We start from the raw sequence: 23,567 nt of genomic DNA, 5'->3' as shown, positions 1-23,567 counted from the left end.
TTTCACAGGTCAAACTTTAGGCAGTCGTCGGTAGAATGTCCTCAAGACGTGGTTAGGATGTTTCCCTGCATCCTTACGGAACACTTGACACAACTTTAAAACTAGTAAACACATTAAAAACTCAAGATATACAGATAAAACCAGGAGCTGTCGTAATGCGTGGCTGCCACAGGAAGCGCCACCTATCGTCGAGTTCGGAGACCTGATACCGGAATGAATTATTTTGAGCCTTTGTTTCAAACTTATTGTTATGTATCGCCCATACTATAGGTATGGGCTAGTGCTGCGTACCTAAACGTAACATCAGGTACAGGTACAAGTACCAGTACAGAGGTTTAGGTACAGGTCCGGACCTGTACCTGTACCTGAACAATTTGAAAAATCAACATGTATTCCTCTGAACTTCTTCAATAATTGAATGAATGAAAGACCTTTATTGTGCATTCATGCCCCGAGGGGCTAGGTACAGGTCGTCTAACTAAGCACATGGACAATACAAGGACATAAATACAACAATACAAGCTGTAAACATATAGAGTAGACAAACGTATTATTAAACTAAGCTAGTCCAGTAGTGTCGACTTCTTCTCGCTTCTTTGTACATGTGTAAATGTATGAACAGACAATATTTCTTATACAAGGATTATCCAGGCGTAATAAAAATATGAATTTGTCTGCTGCATTAAGATGTTCGAAATATGGGAATTTTTCTTTGATAAAGTTAAAAAGTACACTTCTTTCGCTATCGTATAATTTACAATCTAGGACGAAATGATGCTCATCTTCTACTCGATTTAAATTACAATGTTGACAAAGTCTATGTTGTAGAGGCGTGCGGTTGTGCCTTCCTGTTTCGACATGTAATCTACGAATAATGACAGAAAAATAAACTGTTTTCAACTTGTCAGTATCTTTGTTCAAAGAACATAACTAGGTTCCCTACCTCCAAACTCCCTTGGTCTTGCTATCAAAACTCCCTGCCTGCCTGAATGATCTGTTGCATATTAGTTACGCTGTTCCAAGGTGTCAATTTGGTCACGTTTGATGTTGTATGACAACATGAGGTCAGAAAATCAGTGAAAAAATACGCACATACTTGGTGTAAATTTATATCGGTACAGTACCGGTACTTCATGATCCGGTATTTTGGACCTATACCTAATCACAGTACCGGTACGCAGCACTAGTATGGGCGATGCATATTGTATATATGTTTCGCCCATACTGGGCGATACATATTGTTTTTGTCCGGTTTCTTCTCCTTCTCCTCCCTCTCCTCCTTCTGCTCCTTCTCCTCCTTCTCCTCCTGTCAAATCTTCAAATCGATTAATCTCTGTCATGTTTTGACCAAATGATCTGAAATTTGGCAAAAAAGGCAGAATAGGCAAATATCCCTAGGCGTTTTTCAATTTTTTCGATGTAGACCCTTAAAGTGATTTTATTGAGTTTTTTTGTGACAGCCAATGGGAGCACTGCATTTCAAAATACGACCGCCTGATTGGCCAATTGAGTTAATCAATTTATCTTGCATTTCTGGGTCAGATGCCCTAGTGTTTATCAATTTATCTTGCATTTCTGGGTCAGATGCCCTAGTGTTTATGCCAAATATGTATGGGACTGTCTAGGACATGTACGTGCATGGCTTTGTTCACACGTTTGGCATATTACTAGTACTTCAGAATTATTTTTCTAAATTTTTGGCTATTTTCAGAACAAAGATGCACATCTCAAGTTCCTATGTATTAAACCAAAATAATGTGAAATTTGTCATGTGTCTGCCTTGGTCATGTACACAGGCCCTCATTCAAATGTTTGGCATACAGCCCTTCAAACCGATTTTTGAAATAAACAATTTTTTCTCAACAAAAATGTTTACTCTTGAAGCATCCATTCAAACATAGGGGTGTCATATTTTTATATTTCACCCATACTATGGTTTAAATATGTTGTTTTTGGTCATGTCCTTCTTCTCCTGTCAAATCTTGATTTATGTCATTATGTATGATATGGAATAGTCCATTCTTTACCGGGACTGGTCCATATAGTGTGGAGGTGCCTCTGGAAGTGTCCATTCCTGCATGGATTAGGCTCATCCAGCTTGCAAAAAATGTAGTGATAAAAGCGCTCAGGCTTTCATTGACATCGATAGATTGCTCGTAGCTAAGCCACTTCACTATGCGTGAATCATCTGGAATCGAAAGGATATTGATCGTTAAAAAGCTATAGTGAAAAAGAAAATAAAGTTACAATGGTTTGAACACGCGTCAAAGTGTTATCACAGTGTGTCCAGATCAAACGTACCCCAACACGCACGCGCGGGCTGAGTACAGGTACATCTCCAAAATACGCCGCTAGCTAAGAAAACCAGCCACTATTATAACATTTGAGCAAAGGAAATAATACTACGCTTCATACGTATTTCTCAGCAATCAAACGTTTAACCCATTTTCACTGAAAATCAACACAACGACGATGTATTACTACAGTCGCTGTTGTGTGATTGCATACCGGCTTGCAGTGTACTATGCTCATTTTTTGAGTCAGGTATATGCGTGTGAGACAGAATTGTGAGAACTATGTTCACATTTGGATGGCCCAAAAGTGAGCCAGGGTTGCTTGTACAGTGTGTGTGTGTGTCTGTGTGTGTGTGTGTGCGTGTGTGTGCGCGCGCGTGTGTTTGTTTGTGTTTCCGGATTTTGTAGTCAGCATAACTTAAGAAACTCTGGGTGGATTATGATGATATTTGGCATGTGGGTAGGTGGACACGTGGACGTGCTTTGTCAAGATTTTTTTGTAGCAGATAACTTGTGCTATAAGGAAGAAGTGGTGAAGGTTTGGGCTCCCTATCAGCATGTTCTGGAACTGCAGGGGCGTTTTTGTCAAAATCCTCCAAGGAAAATAACTGAACAAAGGAACAACGGATTTCTATGATATTCAGTGTGCAATTAGCTTAGACAGAGATATACGTAAAGAAGTGCAAGTTATGCAAATTAGGTCCTAATTTGCATAACTTGTACTCAATTTGATGAAAATCTATATTTGCTACTTTTTCCATTATAAGACTCAACTACATGTAACATATGTAGTTTATATCAGGTGGAACATTAACAGACTCCAATTATGCAAATATATTTGCATGATTAATGCATTCATTTGTATAATCAGAATATCGCATGGAGATATGAGGTCTCCGAACTCGTGTGAGGAACTGTACTACAGCTGTACCCTGCATGTCGCACATTAAAGACAGTACAGAAAATTTAACACGGCGATGATAACTTAAAAACAGACTGAGGGGACCCTGGGTCCTCCTCCTATAAAAAGGTATCTTCTGTCAGGGTGTTAGTAGCTAAATTGACTCCAACCCTCATCCCAACATCATAAATGGATTATCCTCTGTAGGGGATAGATAGACCAGTCTGGCCTAGATAGGCTCTGCTAGCCATAGGCAGTGTGACGTTAAAACCATGTGCACGAGTACCCAATGCGAAGCCTCGAAAGCGGACGGATGAAAAGAAAGCTGACCCAGGAAAGCAAAATGGACTAAGAATTGGAACACTGAATATTGGCACCTATAAAAACAAAGAAGAAGAAATCCTACAAATCATGAAAAGAAGAAAGCTGGATATCTTAGGTCTAGGTGAGACACGACTCAGAGGAGAGATTGTTGGAAAAGATATAGGAGATGGCTTCACCCTCATTTCAGGAGGTATAAAAGAAGGAAGATTACAGGCAGGGGTGGCCATCATTGTAGGGCCGCGGCTGAAAGACAGTATCCAGAACATTATTGTAACAAACGAGAGAATTGTGACTGTACAGATAAAAGTAAAAGACAGTGTCTATGGCATTACACAAATTTATGCTCCACAGCAAGGTCGATCAGAAGAAGAAAAAGACACCTTTTATGGCAAACTTGAGGCGGCCATTACCCAGCTACCTTCCATGACAGCACATATTGTGATTGGAGACTTTAATGGAAGAGTAGGGAGAAATAGGAACGGGATAGAAAGCACTCTCGGCCCTTTTGGAGAAGAAAATCAGAATGAAGAAGGAGAAAGACTTATTGATTTCTGTCTGAGGAATAGTCTCGCGGTCATGAACGGGTTCTTCCAACATCAGTATAGTCACACAATGACACGATATCGTTGGAACAAAAATATTGGACAATATGACCATGTATCTATAATAGACTATATGCTATCATCAGACAAACGTATTATAAATGATGTCAAAGTAATGCCAGGAGAATCTCTGGACTCGGATCACCGACTCCTAATCACTGATCTCGACACTAAGAAGCCAAAGAAAACAATCCCAGAGCAACCAAGAAAATCAAGGTTGACAACTTGAAAAACCCAGAGTTACAAACAGCATATCACAAAAAATGTGAAAAGATAGTTCTACCAGAAACAGATGACCTGGACCAATGCTGGAAAGAAGTACAAGACAAAATTTTCAAAACTGCGGCCGATACACAAAAAACAGGGGGAACCAGAAAAAGGCGAACCCCCTGGTGGAATGATGCAGTCAAAGAAAGCATCAAACATAAAAACCAGGCATATAGGAAATGGCTGAAAGTAAAGAACCAAGACACTAGACTACATTATGTCAAACAACGAAATGCGACCAACAAGGTCATAAGACAAGCAAAGAGAGACAGCTGGGAATCTCTAGCAAAAGAACTGAATGAAGATAATAAAAACTCTAAGAAAAGAGTATACAAACTGGCAAAATCTATGAGAAAACCACAAGAAACCAGAAATGTATTTAAAGACAAAACTGGAAATTTAACATCTGACCCAGATAAGATCGCAGAGACATGGACTCATCACTTCCAAACATTGCTAGATGTAGAGCACCCAAACCTGAATGATGAAAATGAAGAAGATATATGTGAAAATGCAGATGATGATATTGACCAGGGAATAACGATGGAGGAACTAGAAATGGCATTCAAGAACATGAAACACTCTAAGGCCCCCGGCCCTGACAAAATCCCAGTTGAACTGCTAGAACAAACAAACATCAAGAACCTTCTTCTTAAAATCATCAACAAGGCATGGACTCTGGGTAAAATACCAGCAGAATGGGGTAAGAGCATCATCTGCCCTATATACAAAAAAGGAGACCGTAACAACTGTAGTAATTACAGAGGAATATCTCTTATGCCACATGCCTGCAAGATTTACGAAAGAATCCTTGAGAAAAGAGCAAGAGCAAAAATTGAACCAAAACTCCAAGAGTGGCAACACGCCTACCGAAAAGGCAGAAGCACATCAGACCTGATTTTTGCCATCAGGCAGCTAACAGAAAAGTCATGGGAGAACAACCAAGATCTGTACATTGCTTTTATTGATCTATCAAAAGCATTTGATTCTGTGCCACGCAAAAACCTATGGAAAATTCTCAGCACCAAATATGATATTAAAGGAAGACTGTTAGAAGCAATCAAAAGTACCTATGAACCTTGCACCTGCACTGTTATGACTGGATATCCCCACAACAAGTGGTTCGATGTCAAAAGTGGGGTAAAACAGGGCAGCGTACTTTCTCCCATATTGTTCATAGCATACTTAGATATTGTACTCCAAGAAGTCAACAAAGGACAGACTGACATTTTCCAAACTTTTGGATATGCAGACGACATCTGCCAATGGGAAAGGAGCATAGAGGCAATAAAATCTGCCTTGAAAAGATATGATGATGAGTTCACAAATGCAGGAATGAAAAGGAACAAAGAAAGTGGCAAAACAGAAGTCTTGGTCTTTGGCAGAAACCCCCCAAGCACTGAAATCATAGTTAATGGAGACACCATTGAGAGGGTTGAACAAGCCAAATACTTAGGTTCAGTCACAACCAAGGAATCAGGAAACAAAGCTGAAATCACAGCAAGAATCAGCAGCTACAGCAGACAAGCTGCTGCCCTCCAACCTGTGCTCCGAGACAAACTGATTTCAAATGAAGTGAAGAAGACAATCTTCGACACCATTCTAAAACCAGGCCTTCTATATGGCTGCGAATCCTGGGTGTTAACTAAGAAAGATATCAGCAGACTACAAGCTGCAGAAATGAAAGTGATCCGCACCATGCTAGGAAAGACGAGAGCGGACAGACTGAGAAATACCCACTTAAGAAAAATTCTTGGAACAACATCCATAGAGGAAGACATAGAAAGAGCAGCCCTTAGATGGTTAGGGCATGTCGAAAGAATGGGAGATGAACGGATTGCAAAGATTGCTTTCAAGTACAAACCAACAGGCAAGCGCCCTCTTGGTAGACCCAGAAAAAGATGGAAGGACAACATACAAGAAATATTAACAAAGCATAGACTGGGCAGACTAGACAGACTAGAAGAAGATGGGGTCTTCCATGACCGGGAAAAGTGGAGAAGGCTTCTCAACTGACAGGCCCTGCGGGCCTACCTGGGGAAGATGTAAGATGTAAGAATGTAAGGGGATCTCTACCCGTCTGGCTCCAAGAACAATGGAATGGGATCAGAGCAGACGACTGGAAATCATTTGCATATTAAGTGACGTCTCAAGTTTGAAAAATCCTGTATTTTACTCCCTAGTTTTTGAAGAAAACATTGTCAGACAAAGAAAAATGTAAGGTGTAACCAAACTACGTAATCAATACAATACTACAATAACTTTGCTAGACAACTTTTCAAAAACCATAACATTGTGTTTTCAACTGTCAAAGCAACCCCTTCAAAGTTGGAATTGTATCTATATTTTCCTCAGAGCTGAATTAGCTTTGATAGCTGTGTGTATAGAAATATGCCTTACATATAACGTTACATGTACTAGTAATTTATAATTGTGGCGTCTACTTGATAGTCTAAATAAGTGTGGCAATTAAAAATTATTGCCATAGCGAAGGTGTCTGGATTGATCTTACTTCACTGTAAGGAAAGTACCAACGTAGCACTCTAGATAACGCGGTAACCCAAGTTATTTATCGTTCCGTTTAAAACTTTGCCTTTCTTTACAAGCTTGGATCTCCTCAAGTTTTGGATTTCACAGAGGTTTTTTGGTGGGAGGCATGATGTTCAGCACGTTCTTGTGATAATAGATCAACTGGGATGCGCAAACCCTTTTCAAAGCTAGAATACTAGATTCGGTGAACTCCCTGACACACTCCGGACAGTACGAAATCGGACACCACGTTTAAGTAGGTCATCTGTCATCGACAGCTGAGTGCCTGGATGCCAGACGTGCTAATGAGGTATCAAGTTTGAAAAAGTGACAGGAGGGCATCCACAGAGTTGGCCGGACGGATTCCTGAAATTCCTGTGGAATTCTGGGAATTCTTGCAAATCGGGCCTAAAATCGCCATTTTCCGATAATGGTTGATTGAAATCAATCTGGCAGAACAGTAAACCATCCTTTTTTCTGTTATTCTGTCAGTATCATGTATTACCTATCATCTATTACCTTTGCACTAATGCTATATAGCTGGTGTGTTACGCCTAATGGCGGTTATGCCGGCTATAAAGATACAGATATAGATACAGATATATGTTAAATTTTCTCTCTAGTCGTGCTGACACCATGATATTTCAACTTGAAACTACCGTCCGCCGCACGCAGAATGACAGTGCTCTTGGACAGGTGCGAACATTATTCCGGGAGAGAAGATTCGTCATTAATATATGCCGCTAATTAGCTTTTATACAGCAGCTGTTGTACCCATCTTGACTTGAAGAAGAGAGTGCCAAGGTCATTATAAACGTGGCCAAAGAAAAATAAAAACACAAGACAAAACGGTCGTACCACACACATCAGGCCTTCGGTAACATCCCGTTTGTTGAGTCGGTAGAACGTCACTTAAAGTCGACATCCACCGTCATGGCAACGTGTACATTATTCATGGAAAGTTAGCTGCATGCCGTAGCAATGGTAATACTACTATGTCCATGTGTTCCTTGTTGTGTTAGGAGCAAAATTTGAGGAAAATATCGTCCTCAGTCCACTATCACACACAACATTTAGACAAAAAAAGTGTTCCTCACAACCTTTGTCGTCTGCTTGACAACAGGATGCTGGGTAATCATTACTATGGCAGCGGGAAAATACACGTGCCGTAGGTTGTAGCAACAAAGAGGAGTTTTGATGATTGATCACACTTAGAATCCAGTTGCAGGTTAGCAAAAGAGATTGTAATAAGTTATCTTGTAAATAACTGTGTTTAGCAGGAAGCGGATGTGACATTTGTCTTATAAACCAAAGAACAACCGTGTAGTATGATTCTGCCACGAAGCCCCCAGACTCTGTCAATAAGGGACGGAGAGTTTTTGACGTCGCCAACTTCTAATGCATGGTTATCGAAGATTTTCAGCCAGTGTTCTGGATACGTTAGTCAATCCGGATTGCATTGCTGGTAGGGGTGGGTACCGGTACCGTGTACCGGTACAAAACCGGTATTTCTTAATGGACCGGTCCAAAAAAACCGGTCCGTAAAAAATCAGTGGACCGGCCTATGGACCGATTAGAACATTCATAGTACCAGGCTACCAGCAGGTGGCCACATAACTGGTCTAAGAAAATATAAAACAGCATATTTAACGAGTCGTTTTCGAAGACGTTAGCTGTGAATTAAACAGACGGCGAGGAGAGTAAAGTTATAATTTTGAGACAAACTGCAAACCTAAGAAATTATATCGTTCCAGACATGACGTTTGGAGACTTTTACGTGTGTCTCGCTCTCCAAAATATGATGTACTGCGACACTTCTATAATCAGGTACAGGTCCGGACTTGGACCTGACCCTCTGGACCTGGACCTGGACCGGACCTGAATTTTATGTACCGGTACCCACCCCTAATTGCTGGCGTTATAACTGATTTTGCATCTAGCACATATCCCTAAAATACACCGTTTCTAAAAATGGCGAATTTATATACCTCGCGAATTTATGTTAACCAACGTTACAAAGCTGACTTGATTATGTGCAACCATTCTTTAGTTCCTTATCTACATTTCAATCCTGAAGAGTAACTTCAATACTTGGTACTAAACTGTCTTAGCCAGCGAGCCCTCCACTGATGTGAACACCACGGCATTCAGGAGCAGATCTAGAGTGGGGTCTGGGAATTAACTTAGCTGAATTTATTGGGTGGTTTTATAGTGCAGGCTTCCTATTTAAGCTTACAGATATTGTTTCGAACATCAACAATCCCTATGCCCGCAAGCAAATTTCGACTACATGGCTTTTTAACACTCTCTATACTAGCAGTCCAGCTTCTAGCCTGTGCTTACACAAACTCTCGGACGAAGGTTAATGACCCCACTAGGGGGCGGTATCCGTCGGGCCGGTCACTAGGAGCGCGATTTAGTCAGGGAAGTGACTACTGACAGGACGATCCTGTCAGCAGTGGAAAAATCTGCACTGCTGACAGGATAATCTTGTCAGCAGTGCATTTTTTTCTACTGCTGACAGGATCGTCAGCAGTTAAGTGGCTTCTACTGTAGTTGTTTACATTCTTAAATTTGCATGATACTTGTTGGTCCATACACCGCTGGAAGAGTCCATCCTTGTATGAGGGGGACATTTTTGAAAATTCAATTTTGGGCTTGGTTGATTATTAAAAAGGTCCAGGTTTATTGGTGGAGGTGTTTTTGAATGGTCCAGTATGAATATGGGTGCCTAGAAGAGCCCATCCATGCATATGGTTTCAAATTGGGAGAGATCCATTTCTGACTGGTACTGAGTGTTTATTGTGACCAATTGTCGATGCTAATAGCCAAAGACTGAGTTACTGTTAAATTTTGCTCTTTAAAACTTATGTTCTTCGAACACTAAATAGTACAGAGGAGAACAACTTACAGCACACACCTGTCTGGTCGGGCAAGTTGTTAGGAAGGGAAAACTGATGACCTGATTCATATGGCACCGGGATATCATACCGGGGCCAAATCATGGAGTTTGTAGTGCGGTGATGTGGACTGAATGCCTGTTGGCATAGTCAGCATTACATATGTAGAGTAGCATGAGCTACCTGGGAAAGGGGTGAAATATCGCGGGGGAGGGGTGAGCACAACAATCTCTAATCTTAAAGTGGCACGTTTTGTCGATAACACATATCTGCTTGTAGATTGCTGGCTCACATTGATTTCAATCGCACTATATCTGGGTCCAATATAACCTGGTGCCCTTATAAATAGTGTACGTCTTACATATTAAACAAGAGTTTCGCGACCTCATATCTCCATGAACTATTCTGTTTATGCAAATGACTTACACATTTACATAATATATGCTTGGTCATGAACACCTTTATCTAACTTAGACATGATGCAATATTGTCAGTCCTATCATTTTCCACTTGGATGAATTATGGCACTTTTGCATTCATTATGCAAATTAGGAATTTATTTGCATAATTGGTATCTGCTGATGCTCCACTTACCATAAACTACATATGTTACATGTATTTGAGTCTTTTTATGGAAAACACTGCAAATATAGATTTTCCTCATTAGTTATGCAAATTAAGTGTCGATTAGCATAATTTTCACATCATTGTGTACATCTCTGTCTAAGCTACCTGCATACCAAATGCCATGGAAATCCGTCGTTCCTTTGTTCAGTTATTCTCCTTTTCACAATAATGCCACTGCAGTTCCAGAGCAAGCTGCTAGGGGACCCCAACCTACACCACTTCTTTATTACATCACAAGCTTTCTGCCACCCAAAAATCAAGACCACAGCACGTCCAGGTCAAAATATACGAAAACGGTTCTGCTGCAGTACCAAGGTCACATACCAGGGGGCCCAAAATCGACCTTAAATTTCGGCTTCACAACACCTGCCCATATACCAAATATCATCGTAATCCATCCAGAGGTTCTTGAGTTATGCTGACTACAATAGTCCGGAAACACAAACACACACACACACACGCACACAAACACGCCAAAAACAATATCTCCATTTTTTCATGGAGATAACAACTTTTAACAGGAACCCGCCGTTGGGCTTTCTGAAATCTTGTTACCTTCGCCAAGAAGGTTATGCAGAGAGTAGCGTTTGTTTGTGTGTGTGTGTGTAACGTACAGCATAACTCGAGAAGGCTTGGATGGATTGTCTTGATATTTGGTAGGTGGGTAGGTCTTGATGAGACATGGAAATGATAAGATTTTGGGTCCCCCAGCGGCTTGTTACGGTACTGCAGCGGGACTTCCTGTTTTGATATCTTGTGTTCTGGACATGCTATGGTTCTGATTTTTGAGTGGTAGATAGCTCTTTGGACAGGAAGTAAATGGTCTGGGTTTGGGCCCCCTGGCGGCTTTTTTGGAACTGCAGGAGCAGGTTTTGCTTCAGACTTTGAAAGGGAATAACTCAAGAAGGGCCTGATGGATGGTCATGATTTTTGGTAAGTCGATAGCTTGAGTGATGATGTACATGATTAGATACTTCTTATGCAAATCAGTATCTAATTTGCATAATTGATGAGGAAAATTTACACATCCGCCAAATTCCATCATAGGACTCTCAAACATGTGACATATGTAACTGAGGAGGAGAGAAATATTAATAGATATCAACTATGCAAATGAAGACCTCATTTGCTTAATTAATGAGAACATGCTATAACTCTAGATGGGCATGATGGATGGTCTTCATTTTTGGTATGTAGATAGCTTACGTGATGCTTTGTATGATTGGATATGATTATGCAAATAAGATTTTGATGATAAATGTTAGCATAACCTTCTTTGATAAGCTCATACTTTGGACAACTTCTGTTATTTGGCTGAAGACGATCAACTGGTATGATTTATGATTGATGAGAAACACTCCTAAATACGTCAGTCATAAAGGTTAAAATCATTTGGCGAAGGTATGAGGTCGTGGAACTCTAGTTATTGTTATGTTACGTTAGGCCGCACCATCTTGATTTTATGGATGACATCCTCTGGAGACCCCAAAACTAATGCGCGCGGGCGAAAAAAAAGAAAATCCAGCAAAAAAATGCCGCTAAACCACAGGACTACTAGTACAAAGCTGGTATTGCGAATTGAACCCAGAACCCAGTTTATTTGTAGGAGGTACATGTAGGTTGTCGTGTTCATCATAGCAGACTCAGCGCAAGTGTTTGATTTTTAATATATTGACAAGAACGACCAAAGAAGTATACTATTAGAAGGTATTTGGCTCCAAGGACTGTGGATGATATATGACTGTGATAAGAAATATAACTCATATACACCCATAAGGGCAGTTTCAACATACATGGCATTGAACTCAATATTAAGCATTCCATGGTTTACGCTCACAAATCTCACTGTGAAACCTCTGCCAATCTCTCAATTCCTCTCCCATGTCTCTCATTATTGCAAAAGAAACGTGTGAGAGCCACTCTGGATAGGTCGTGTTTGAAATTGGCTGGGCGATACTCGCTGCATGGCCGCCGCGATCCTCTCGTACAACTGTGCAAACGCAAAATCTCCCTAGCCAACATCGATGGCATACAAATCCACAAATACGCCCCCAGTTTTCCGATAAGCCAGCACAATGCTAGCCTTTTGCGGCAATCTAAGTCAGGAAGTTCCGGAGTTCCGTGTAGCCTTGGAGGAGGTGATTTTTGTTTTGACAACAGGCGAAAATCAATGCGCGCGCGGATGTCATCCATAAGATTAAGATGGTGTGGCCTTACTTGGGATTCCATAGTACGGTTGTCCTGGTAATAATGTAGCTAAATAAGATGAGCCCCAGTGGGAGCTTCCAAAAAGGAGAAGTCAATAAACACAGAAGGTACATCCACTATCCTGCCTATCATTAGACTGCACGAGATGCCACATAACACATAATCAACAGTAGCACATAGTTACACAGGGAACTTTATTACGTTTTCCTCGATCCCAAACGACCCTTGTGTTTCGTCTTTGTACAATGGTAAACATTCCGATTGTATGTAGACTATGTAGTGGCGACTATTTGCATTAAGCACTGACGTCACTAAAAAGCTGCGTTTTGCTGTAGACTGATGGATTCTTGAACATTTCATACAAACTTGGATGAGTCTGAGACAGTGTATGTCAACCAATTGTATGAGAGACAAACTCAACCAACAAGAGGCTCTTGAGTTATGCTGACTAGAGTAGTGTGGAAACACGAACAGACGGACAAACAGACAGACAAACAAACAAACAGACACACACACAGACACACCCAAAACTATATCTCCATTTTTCATGGAGATAATAACTGATGAAGATATCCTTATGTAATGACATGACTAGTATTATCACATGGCCAGATGGCGTCGACCAATCAGAAGCCTCCATTGCCCATGTGTTATGACACCATGACACACCCGTGTCATAACACACCACTTAATGACGTCATAACAACCGTTCCATTTTGTAGATGTAGATTCTTTTTGATGATTCTTTTTCTTAACCTTGTTTGAAAAATCTTTATCGTCTTAAAATTCACAAAACCTTCTTAAATACATAAAAAAGGAACAACTTTCAATTCAAGCTGAATTTAGCACAGAAGTTACAACAAGCACAGGAATTACTGCTTCGCATGGAAAATGAAGCCGGTAAAGAAGGTCTACATCTAAATGCTAAAAAAAAAAAAATGATGACGACCTTCAACCTGAAAATACCTGCTATCATTCAAACCAGAAGTGGTGATACCGTGGAAGTGGTCAAAAACTTTAAATTCCTCGGTTCTCAGATGGAAAACTCTGAGACAGACTTTGGAGTCAGAAAAGACCCTTGCCAGGAACAGCTGCCACAAGTTATGCAAGATATGGAAATCCCAGCTTCCACGCAGGATTAAAGTGAGGCTGTTTATTGCCACCGTGGAGTTATTGTACGGCTCAGAAACGTGGACCTTAACAAAGTCACTCGAAAAAAGGCTAGATGGCTGCTATACTCGCATGCTACGAATGTGCCTCAACGTGTCATGGCAGCAAAAGCTCACAAACCAGCAGTTGTACCAAGATCTACCATCTGTAGCCAAGAAAGTCCAACAGTGCAGAATGAAACTGGCTGGTCACTGTATTCGCCAAAAATCGCCAAAATTCTTACAAGTTTCTACCTACAATGATCTTAGCCCGATATGTGTACGCTTCTGTGGGATTTTTTTTCCGGCTTGAGCAAAAATTATCCGGGGAAACTACAAACAAAAGGGACGTAAACATGCACGATTTCTTATCACAGCTAAGCGTTTAACAACCCGTCAGGAATTGTGAAAATTGAACAGAAATTTACAATTATACTGCCCGATATGTCAACAACGATGTTTTTTTACAAATAATGCCAAATGCTTTGTTGCCATGCTGCATTAGATGGATTGATTTCACATGTATAGCATTAAATAAAGAATCTATGTATTATACAGGAATTTGTCTCTCTTATATGGGTCAGTTTGGATAGGCTATGTGATAATAGCGTTAATGACCCGCCTGTTCCTCGGTGTATATGGTGTCATAACGCCTGGTCGTGTTATTCGTGACCAGGCGTCATGACACCATACACACCTCGGGCGGGTCATTAACCCTTGATTATCAAACAGTGGGGGAAGGGCGATGGTGCAGCTAAAGTTTTCTATTAATAAATAACCATTAACGCACCTAGTAACCAAGCCGTGGCCTATATTTTTTCCTTCACCGAGGTGTACCAATACAATGTTTTCTCCTTTTATTCAGTTACTTGTATATCAATTTTATCAACCTCCTTGTCTATTAAAACAGGTGGAATGATGTTGACGTAACATTAGTTTGTTTCTTTACATCCACACACATGTTTAAACCCGATAACTCAAACTTTGCAAGCCCTACACCTTCTAATACGCTTCTGAACCATTGTATACATCGATAATGTACAATCAGATGATAATTCCGAACATTTAGTCTTTCTGTATACAATGAATATTCATCACCCTCTCTCTCTCTCTTTCTCTCTCTCTCTCTCTCTCTCTATATATATATATATATATAATATGCATCAACCAATTTTCCTTTCCCTTAAATAGATACTATGGATCTTAAATACACTCCCTTTGTTTAACCCTCTCCCTGCTGCCTAACTCTGTAACCAACACTTCAGCATGGGAGAAACTATTGGTCATATGAGCCTTGGAGAGTCGTATCAACAACAACTCAGCTGGGCTGATAGGAGTTTCCTCAGATATTTCGCTACAAATTAAATGAAAATGAATGAAGAAGTCAACGCCAAATCATCCCAAGATGAAGAAATGCTTGATATCTGCGATATGTTTTACAGATGGCGTCGTCCCTACATATGAATGGAATACGTTAAGATTAGAACTATTAAGTGCAACACATGTGAAGTACATTCAGTGAACTGAGGCTTCTTGTTGGCATAGGTAGTATTTGGTACTCAACTAAATGGTGAAGAAAAGAAATAGTTATGGGACAAATTCCGTATTTTTAGATTCTAGACGGCAGTGTTCTCTTCCAAAGTAACTGGAAGCTGTAGAGGTTGCTCTGATCTCGTCTCTGGAGTTTGAAATCCGGAATCTGGCGTCTGGATTCCGGAATCTCCTAAGCGAGATCCGTTGGAGTTTTCTTCCTCCGGTGCTGTAATGGCAGACGGTAATTTCGGATTTCCGTTCGCATCGAACACGTTTGGCTTGCTGGGGCCTCCCACTTTCTCTTCTGATACGGTCACTCTATGTCCAGAGAAGACCATGTTTTTCCGGATTCGGACGTCCTCCGTTTTTTCCACGTACACCACACGAGTTCCGTTATAGCAGAAGGTTTCTTGTCCATCATGAGCTAGCGACAGCCTTTCCACCTCACCCTTAACCTTACACCCCAGATCCCTAAGCGCCTTCCTTAGCACTGAATCCTCCACTGAGTCCGGTAAAGACGTGATGGTCAGTTTGACGAGTTTAGGCGAGGGCGTCGGCGGTTTGCGAAGGGTCTTTCTCTTCTTGAGAGTGAACGAGGTATAGTCGAGGACGTTGACTCGTTCTCCTCTTATTTTGATCCCGTTCTCGATGATTCGGTTCTTGACGTTTTCGCTGCGGAAGTGTAGTCGCCATAAACGGCGGATGCACTGGATCGACCGCAGCTCGTCGGCGGAGACAACTTCCAACAGACTGGCGTACACCTCTTCTTCTGTCAGCCTCACCGGTCGCCCGTCCGCATCCAGAACTTCTGTTTCCTCCAGGCATGCGCCGTAAAAGGGACCAATGACGTCATCTGGTAGGGTCGTACCGATGACGTCATCTGGTAGCTTCGTCTTCAGTGGGTCATCCTCCAGGGCAATGGCAGGGGTCAGCGCCTCAGGCTTTTCAACCACTATTTCCTCCAAGAGCTTTTTTTCCTCTTCGTGTAATTCATCTTCCTTCTTTTTCTCTTCCTGTTCCTCTTCATACTCTTCATTCTGTGAAAATAAAGGACCATATATAAATGTGAGAACTACTAATATAATGAATGTTTAAAAAAAGGTTTTAGCTGAGTATAATCTTTACATTTATTTTGAAGAAAATCTATCAAATGCCACAACCGTGTTTACATGAATTATATCTATCTTCTTTTGACGTTATCAACCACTGCACCAGTACCATTAAAGAAAATTTATTTTTTTGTTATTCACACAAATGTAGTCATATCTTTCTATTTAGTTCTTGATAATTAGATTTTTGAAAAGGCTGTTATAGTTATACCAGGCTCGCAGTCAGTGGTACTGAAAATTGTGTGTCTAGCCTAAGGGTTAAGATCTGAGACAAATTTTGAAGACAGGGACAAGATATTTGGTTTTTACTGAAGTACTCATTGTCTCACCTCGACTGCCACATCGTCTATGTCCTTCTGCCACTGTGAGTTGGCGATGATCAGTCCCGCTACTACAACCAGCTGGGTGGGAAAGAAAGATAGTTAAGTCAAGTCAAAGTTTTTTGCACAACGATTGTAATAGGTACAATGTAAGGCAAAATACTACTGGCTACTTATGTCAATCTAGTACAAACTACAGGTAGATTCTAGGCTATACAATGTTCTAGTTATAAACAATTAAGTCTTATACAATCAGGACGCTATTTCAATGATTTTTTTGCATAGATGTATAGATATATTGGCCTGGATATACAGATACTGTGTAGGGACATGACATAAGATACGTCATTGGTTACATCAAAACCTCGATATCTCTCAAACTCTCTTTAACTTAGAAATAGCCTTTCTCTTAATCTGAGGGAATATATGTCTTTCTGAATACTTTTCGAGTCACAAATCCCTGTATACTTACATTTGTATGCATCACACTAGACTTGATCTCATGTATTTTTAAACAGCTACTGAATCAAACCTGCTTTGCAAATGATCGCTAGAGGTAATTGTCAACTAACTGCCGGTCTTCTGTTTAGTTGTTATTTAGGTCACTAAAATAGTTTTGTTTACATCAAAGAGATCCAGGCCCACTTTGAAACGCACGAATTATTTCTAAACGAATGCCTTTTTAGGTCGACAGTCATATAAAGATTATAGAACGTGATGCGATAATTCAAATTCATTCCATGCAGGATTATTCTTGTTTGTCCACTTTTGGTGTTAATTGTAAATTGGGTACTTAAACTGAAGATCTAAATTATCTAGGATCTCCAAACACCAGTTAATCCAGTGTAATCTATGGCTTAGAATCCTTTCTGAAGAAAACTTATATAATTGATAGGTGTACATGGTCTCTTTCATTGTAGATTTGTTGGTCAATATCTACACGTTATGTTGTGCATTGTAAATCGGGTACTAAAACTGAAGATCTGAATTGTCTACTTGTAGGCTTTTCAAACCACGGCAAATCCCCGTGCAATCTTTGACTAAGGGTGCTTTCTGAATGAAGGAAACGTAATGTGTGCACAATGTCTCTTTCATTGTAGAATGTTGCTCAATATTACACATGCATTTGTAAAAGAAATAATTACCAATAAACTACAGTACCCCAGAATCAAAGATATTTTTTTCATTTCCAGGTATTTACGTTTAGCAAATGTATAACGTTATACCGATTCACTTGGTAATTATCCACACTCGTGTATTGGTATTTGCTCTTTAGCGGGGTGATTCTGTAACACTTTGGTTTGGCTAAACACAGTGTCTACTATGGCCAATGCACTCTGATCCTTTGCAGTTTGTTTTTTCCACGAGTGCAATTTTCCTCTCTTGCTCTTCTGATAATGTCTGATAATAACAGTCAGTTGAACCTAACCATTTTATGGTGGGATTATAAAGTTACATGTGGTTACCAACGTCTTTTAAACGTTCGACCTACATAATCAATAAATAGGTGCAATTTATTTTTCACACAGCCAGAGAGTAATTATGAAAGCTGGCAATTAATGAGGTTAATTTGGGGTACGGTGGCCAACATGCATCAAGTCCCAACTCAAAGGTAATGGTATTTCCCTTGGGCCTTTGGCTAGATAGGCGACTGTACATGTCAGATAGCTAATATGAACTTTTAAAATGTGAAAAAATGAGCAAGTTGATTTTGAAATCTACAAAAATCAGTGATAACAAAAATGATTGTACTGTGCCGTCCACCTACTATACTTTCTCAAGGTCAGCATTTAAAATTGCGGACATTTGAAAATGTCGGAAAATTGTAGTCAGGCTTGTTCAATCACATTCCTTCCGCGTCATCGGCTTCAGTTTAAAATCATACCCGCAGGCAAAACGTGAGCAGTGTTCTTGCCTAGATTGAACCACACACAGCTGAACACACACTCAAGCAAATGGGGCGAGAACTGTTAGGGGAAAGGTTGCTCAAATCTTACTGCTAAAGTGTCGTCTGTCAGTTATGCATGCACAGTTTGACGTAAACTTTGCCGACGAAAAGCTCAATATTACTACGAATTCAAAAATTCAAATGGGAGTGCTGTGGCAGCCATGTTATTCTAAAGGGAGGTCAAAGTGTCACGCGTGAACATCGTGTATGTCAAATGCCTTAGTGACATCCCCAACAGATGGTATAAAATTGGGTTTGTAGTGCAGAAGGTAGAAAGACATGTCCATAAATCAGATACTCTCGAATCTGAAACCAAACAAGTGCACTAAAGAAGATCTAATTGAGGGTTTTAGACGTTAACAATTCTATTTAACCAGATACATAATTGAGTTCATTTGATGAAGACTGCGTTCTACACTGCCTGATTCAAAACTTAAGAAGCAATATGACGCCGATTCTTTTTTCTCTACATTCTTAGAAAGTACTTGTTGTCTTTTTTTCTAAAGGGGAGGTCATAGTATCGCACGTGAACATCATGCATGTCAAATCCCTATAGTTAGTGACAACAATAGTATTAAGTTGGGTTCGTCGTGTAGGAAGACGGGTCAGTAAATTATGCTCTTGCACTAAATAAACGTACAAAAGATTTAATTGATGATTTAAAAAGGTAACCATTCTATTTAACCACAGACACGAGTTGATGTTATGAAGACTTCATTCTACAGGGCTGGCTTTAAAATTTAGAAGCAATCATTATTAGTATGGCGCTGATTCTTGCTTTTATATTCTTAAAAAGTGCGTTCACAAATATGATTCTACAGGATATCTTTTGTTCGTACTCACCAGAAGACCTAGCCAGATAGGCAACCCGTACACGCTGCTCGCTTTCTTGTTTCCGTACAGCCACAGAAGACTCGCGCCAAGAATAATGAATATCACTCCCACCGCCACTGTACCGTAGCCGATATACAAACAGCAGTAGTTGTACTTTACGTCGTTGAAGACGCAGAAAAAGTCGAACACCCTCCGCCATGCCGGTTTGTTTTCTTCTCCTTTGAGCTCCGATTCTGTTTTGGGAGATGGCGGAGGAACGGGCTGGCTGTGTTGTAGGACCCGGTACGCAGAAGTCGCTCTGTCCTGAACAAGAACCAGTTTGGTCCTTGCCGTGTCAACCTTTCGACGCCATGCCGGCTTGTTGCCCGCAGGCTTCACACCTTTCTCTGCGTTCTTAGGGTCCAAAAACTCCTCTACCGTCGTTATTTTATCGTCTGTTGCCACTGTTTCGATGTCGTCTTTTGCTCGAGCCATTTGTGATTGCAGAAGTGAAATCTTTTCTTTTGTTGTGTCCATTGTGGTCGCATCTTTGTCTGCGTCTTGTGACCCTGGTGCAGTGAAAGTAGGCCTGTCCACATCGCCCAAAGGATTGCTCTCTAGTAACGCTTCTTTCACAGACGACGGTATGTCTTCCCGCTCTATGGACATGATAGTACTCTTATCGTGTATACTGTACTCCTCCATTCTATAAAGGTGGCTTCGACAGTTGGTTGAAGACGTCTTGATTGATTACTCTACGGTGTCATTTGTCGGCCCTGTGTCCTATCCCAATACTGCGAGGTCATAACACCTGGATGTTTCACCTTCCCAATACTAAAACCGGCACAGTTGCAAGCGGTGCAGGTCTGTGTGATGAAGCACATGTGTGATGAAACACAGCTTGTGAACTCTTCCACTTGACACAGCTCTGCTTTTGTTGTCAGATGTAGTTGTGTGCCGTCTGAACCCAACCAGTAGTCATCTGAACTACAAACGTGTCAAAGGAATGTTCCATTTGCAAACAAATTTCAGCATTAGATACACATCTTGTATTGATCGTATCAGATTCATCATTATTCTATTGCCCGGGAGACGCAAACGCACAATCTAATAATATCGCAGGTTCGGGGTTGTTCGGGCGAAGCCCTTTAAACAGCATTGAACTGCCAGTCAACATAAAGAGTGGACATGACTCCCCTGATATAAAAATGGACAATTCCTGTTAACATCGCTTAGGGCTAAAGCATGTGTCAGTAATAGTCAGGTCTTTGTTCACGTGAGAAAGTGGTTGCCCGGGTTGGGGTGTCATGCTTTACCGTACATATTATGTGATCTAAATGTATATTTGGACAGATGTGCAAATATATGCGACATTTGAAGAACAAATTAACTTGACGTAGCGAAATGTTTTGGTAAGTAGTTTTATTTAGATTCGTAGGCCGCCCTTTTCTTCCCAATGGTGTCTGACGTTATACCTCTAAACCCCTGACCAGTCATGTACATGTAGCACAAAGCTTGTCAAAACGTTAAAAGGATGTCCGGGATGAAATATTGCCAGCAAAGCACGAACGTGTTTATGTACGGGACCAGTTGAATCTTAGGCACGCCCACTGCTTTTAGACTCTGAGTTGTGCTAAGCTTTCCGCGGGCTGTTTTGCAAAATGATCCATAAATCACTGGAATCTCAACCAAGCGAAACATGAACAGGTGGATAGCCTGTGCTTTTCTAAGAGACCGCAAGAAGGCATGTTGCGTTTTTATACATGAACATAGTTATTACGACCAAAACTCCATTTTTGGGGTACGAGGGTGTTCCATTAGGTTTTGCCTTTTGCTTCATAACAGGCTCATTTTTTCATCAAATGAGTTGAAATTTGGCACCAATATAAAGACACATATCGTCTTGGGACTGAACTATCTCAGTTTGTTGTTCAAATTTTCATTACAGACAGAGCTGATTTCAAGCTGACCACACCATGGTTAGTCCGTCGGAAGCAAGATTAGTTCCTCTATGAGTCACTTACGATTACAGTAAGAAGCTGAAATTACACATGTATAATGACAAATGTCTCTATAGGTGACATGTGAATTTTAATTTCTGAAATCTTAATAGTCCCTGTTTTACAGCTGCTAGAATGGAGTGAGGTGTGATATTAGATACGGTTGAATTCATAGCCGAATACGTAATCTGGTGATTAAAGGTTTTGTAGATTACTTTTCCATCAATCAAGAGGAACGAAATTTCACTCAGTCATTAAGTGTTTAAATACCACAAATTACGATAAGTTTCGTTCCTCTGAAGCTATGGAAAAGTAGTCTACAGAAACCATTAATCAACATAATGGTTACTCAAGACCCTGACGACCGCTCTGAATTCAACTCAAACCTCACTCCACTCTAGAAACGAAAAAAAATGACTAGCTTTTAGAGACAAGAATTAGCATGTGGCTTATAAAAGTATGGCTTTTGATACATGTGCAGTTTCAGTCTCCTGCGATGGCTATAATTGGGTCGGAGTAATGTTTAATTACACGGTAATTGAACCATCCTTGTACTGCTATTTGCTTCCGACGGACTTACGAGGGTGTGGCCAGTTTGAAATCGGCTCAGTCTGTCATGTAAATTTAAACAACAAACCGAGATAGTTCAGTCCCAAGAAGATATGTGTCTTTACATTGGTGCCAAATTTCAACTCATTTGATGAAAATATTAGCCTGTTATGAAGCAAAAGGCAAAACTTAATGGAACACCCTCGTAATTATGGTTATTAATGAAAGTCTTTGGTATAATCTATGTGGGGAGAGGCACAAATAAATGTATATGAAGTAGTTTTGGGGAATGTCTACAAACTTGACTATTTGAACGGTATGTGGCATCACCTAGTGGAAAGTTATAGGCCTGAACGTGACTACAACTGGCTTAGATTCAGAAATTGAGGTTGAAAATAGCTAAATTGTGGCACAAATAAAAGTAAAATGTGTGTGTGTGTGTGTGTGTGTGTGTGTATGTGTGTGGGGGGGGGGGCTGTAGGTGGCAACCCGTCCCGCAAAATACACTGTCTGGAGGGCTGATGGGGTAATATGGCTAATAACTTCATATGAAGCTTTATTGGATATTCATGGTATTCAAGAAGATTGAAAGACACAGACAAATTAAAGGTGAAATAACACGTGTTCTAAATGTATTTCTACTCAGTGCAAAATGTAAAAGGATAAGCACCGCAACCCAGCTATTCCCTCCATAACAAATAGTTTCACCACGTAATACTTACCACAGAAGTTACTTCTATCGGTAATCAACATACTATAAGGATAAAAATTTGTTCCAATACAACAATTCAGAGATAGAATTTTCTACTACCCTACTACAGTCACCGTCAAAATTCAAGTCACCAATTAATAAACAAATAACGAAATTAAGTCAAGTGACTTTGTGCACAAGTGACGTCAGCAGTTGGTCAAAAGTGCTAGTCCAACTATTTTCACCTCTTCTGTTGCTTCTCACTTACTTCACACAGGCTAACCTTTTCTATTTTTGCCCCGGCAAACTGTCTTGTTACAAAACATGTCTGGAAAAGCATTCTTGAAAATCATCAAACATCTAGTTTCCGCAACAGAAATTACGTAATCTGATTAAATGTCATAATACAATGTTCAAGTTTCTTCCAATACCAAGGCATACACGGATCAAATTTTCAACGACCACTGTCACCTTCGTCAGGATCAATAAGCAATGTTCTTGGGGAAAGCAAAATTGGATTGAATTTCGTTAGAGAAAGCAAAATCGGACTGAATATCGTTAGGGAAAGCAAAATCGGATTGAATATCGTAAGGGAAAGCAAAATCGGGTTGAATGTCGTTAGGGAAAGCAAAATCGGATTGGATCGTTAGAGAAAGCAAAATCTGACTGAATGTCGTTAGGGAAAGCAAAATCAGATTGATTGTCGTTAGGAAAAGAAAAATCGGATTGAATGTCGTTAAGGAAAGAAAAATCGGATTGAATGTCGTTAGGGAAAGTAAAATCGGATTGGATGTCGTTAAAGAA

General features: G+C 40.4%; 1 protein-coding gene across 1 annotated transcript; it reads right to left on the bottom strand.

Moving 5' to 3' along the window:
- Positions 1–14,594: 14,594 nt before the first annotated feature.
- On the bottom strand, positions 14,595–20,505 carry LOC136421938 (uncharacterized). The gene is made up of 3 exons (XM_066409528.1): positions 19,554–20,505; positions 16,772–16,843; positions 14,595–16,370 (listed from the first exon to the last, which is right to left on the bottom strand). Exons 1-3 carry the CDS (start codon positions 20,226–20,228, stop codon positions 15,417–15,419), a joined length of 1,701 nt encoding a protein of 566 aa, XP_066265625.1. The 5' UTR covers positions 20,229–20,505; the 3' UTR covers positions 14,595–15,416.
- Between the last annotated feature and the right edge of the window lie 3,062 nt (positions 20,506–23,567).

The sequence above is a fragment of the Branchiostoma lanceolatum genome, chromosome 16 (assembly GCF_035083965.1).
Source record: "Branchiostoma lanceolatum isolate klBraLanc5 chromosome 16, klBraLanc5.hap2, whole genome shotgun sequence".
Classification (NCBI taxonomy): domain Eukaryota; kingdom Metazoa; phylum Chordata; class Leptocardii; order Amphioxiformes; family Branchiostomatidae; genus Branchiostoma; species Branchiostoma lanceolatum.
Note: the sequence above shows the minus strand (reverse complement) of the source record. Positions and strands in the feature narration are given on the sequence as shown.

Bases quoted from the DNA above. Each gene is read 5' to 3' on its own strand.
- LOC136421938 (XM_066409528.1), bottom strand. From the start codon at position 20,228: ATGGAGGAGTACAGTATACACGATAAGAGTACTATCATGTCCATAGAG. The intron at 16,844-19,553 runs GTGAGTACGAAC...TTTCCCACCCAG, and splicing joins CTATCTGGCTAGGTCTTCTG to CTGGTTGTAGTAGCGGGACT. The intron at 16,371-16,771 runs GTGAGACAATGA...TTATTTTCACAG, and splicing joins TAGACGATGTGGCAGTCGAG to AATGAAGAGTATGAAGAGGA.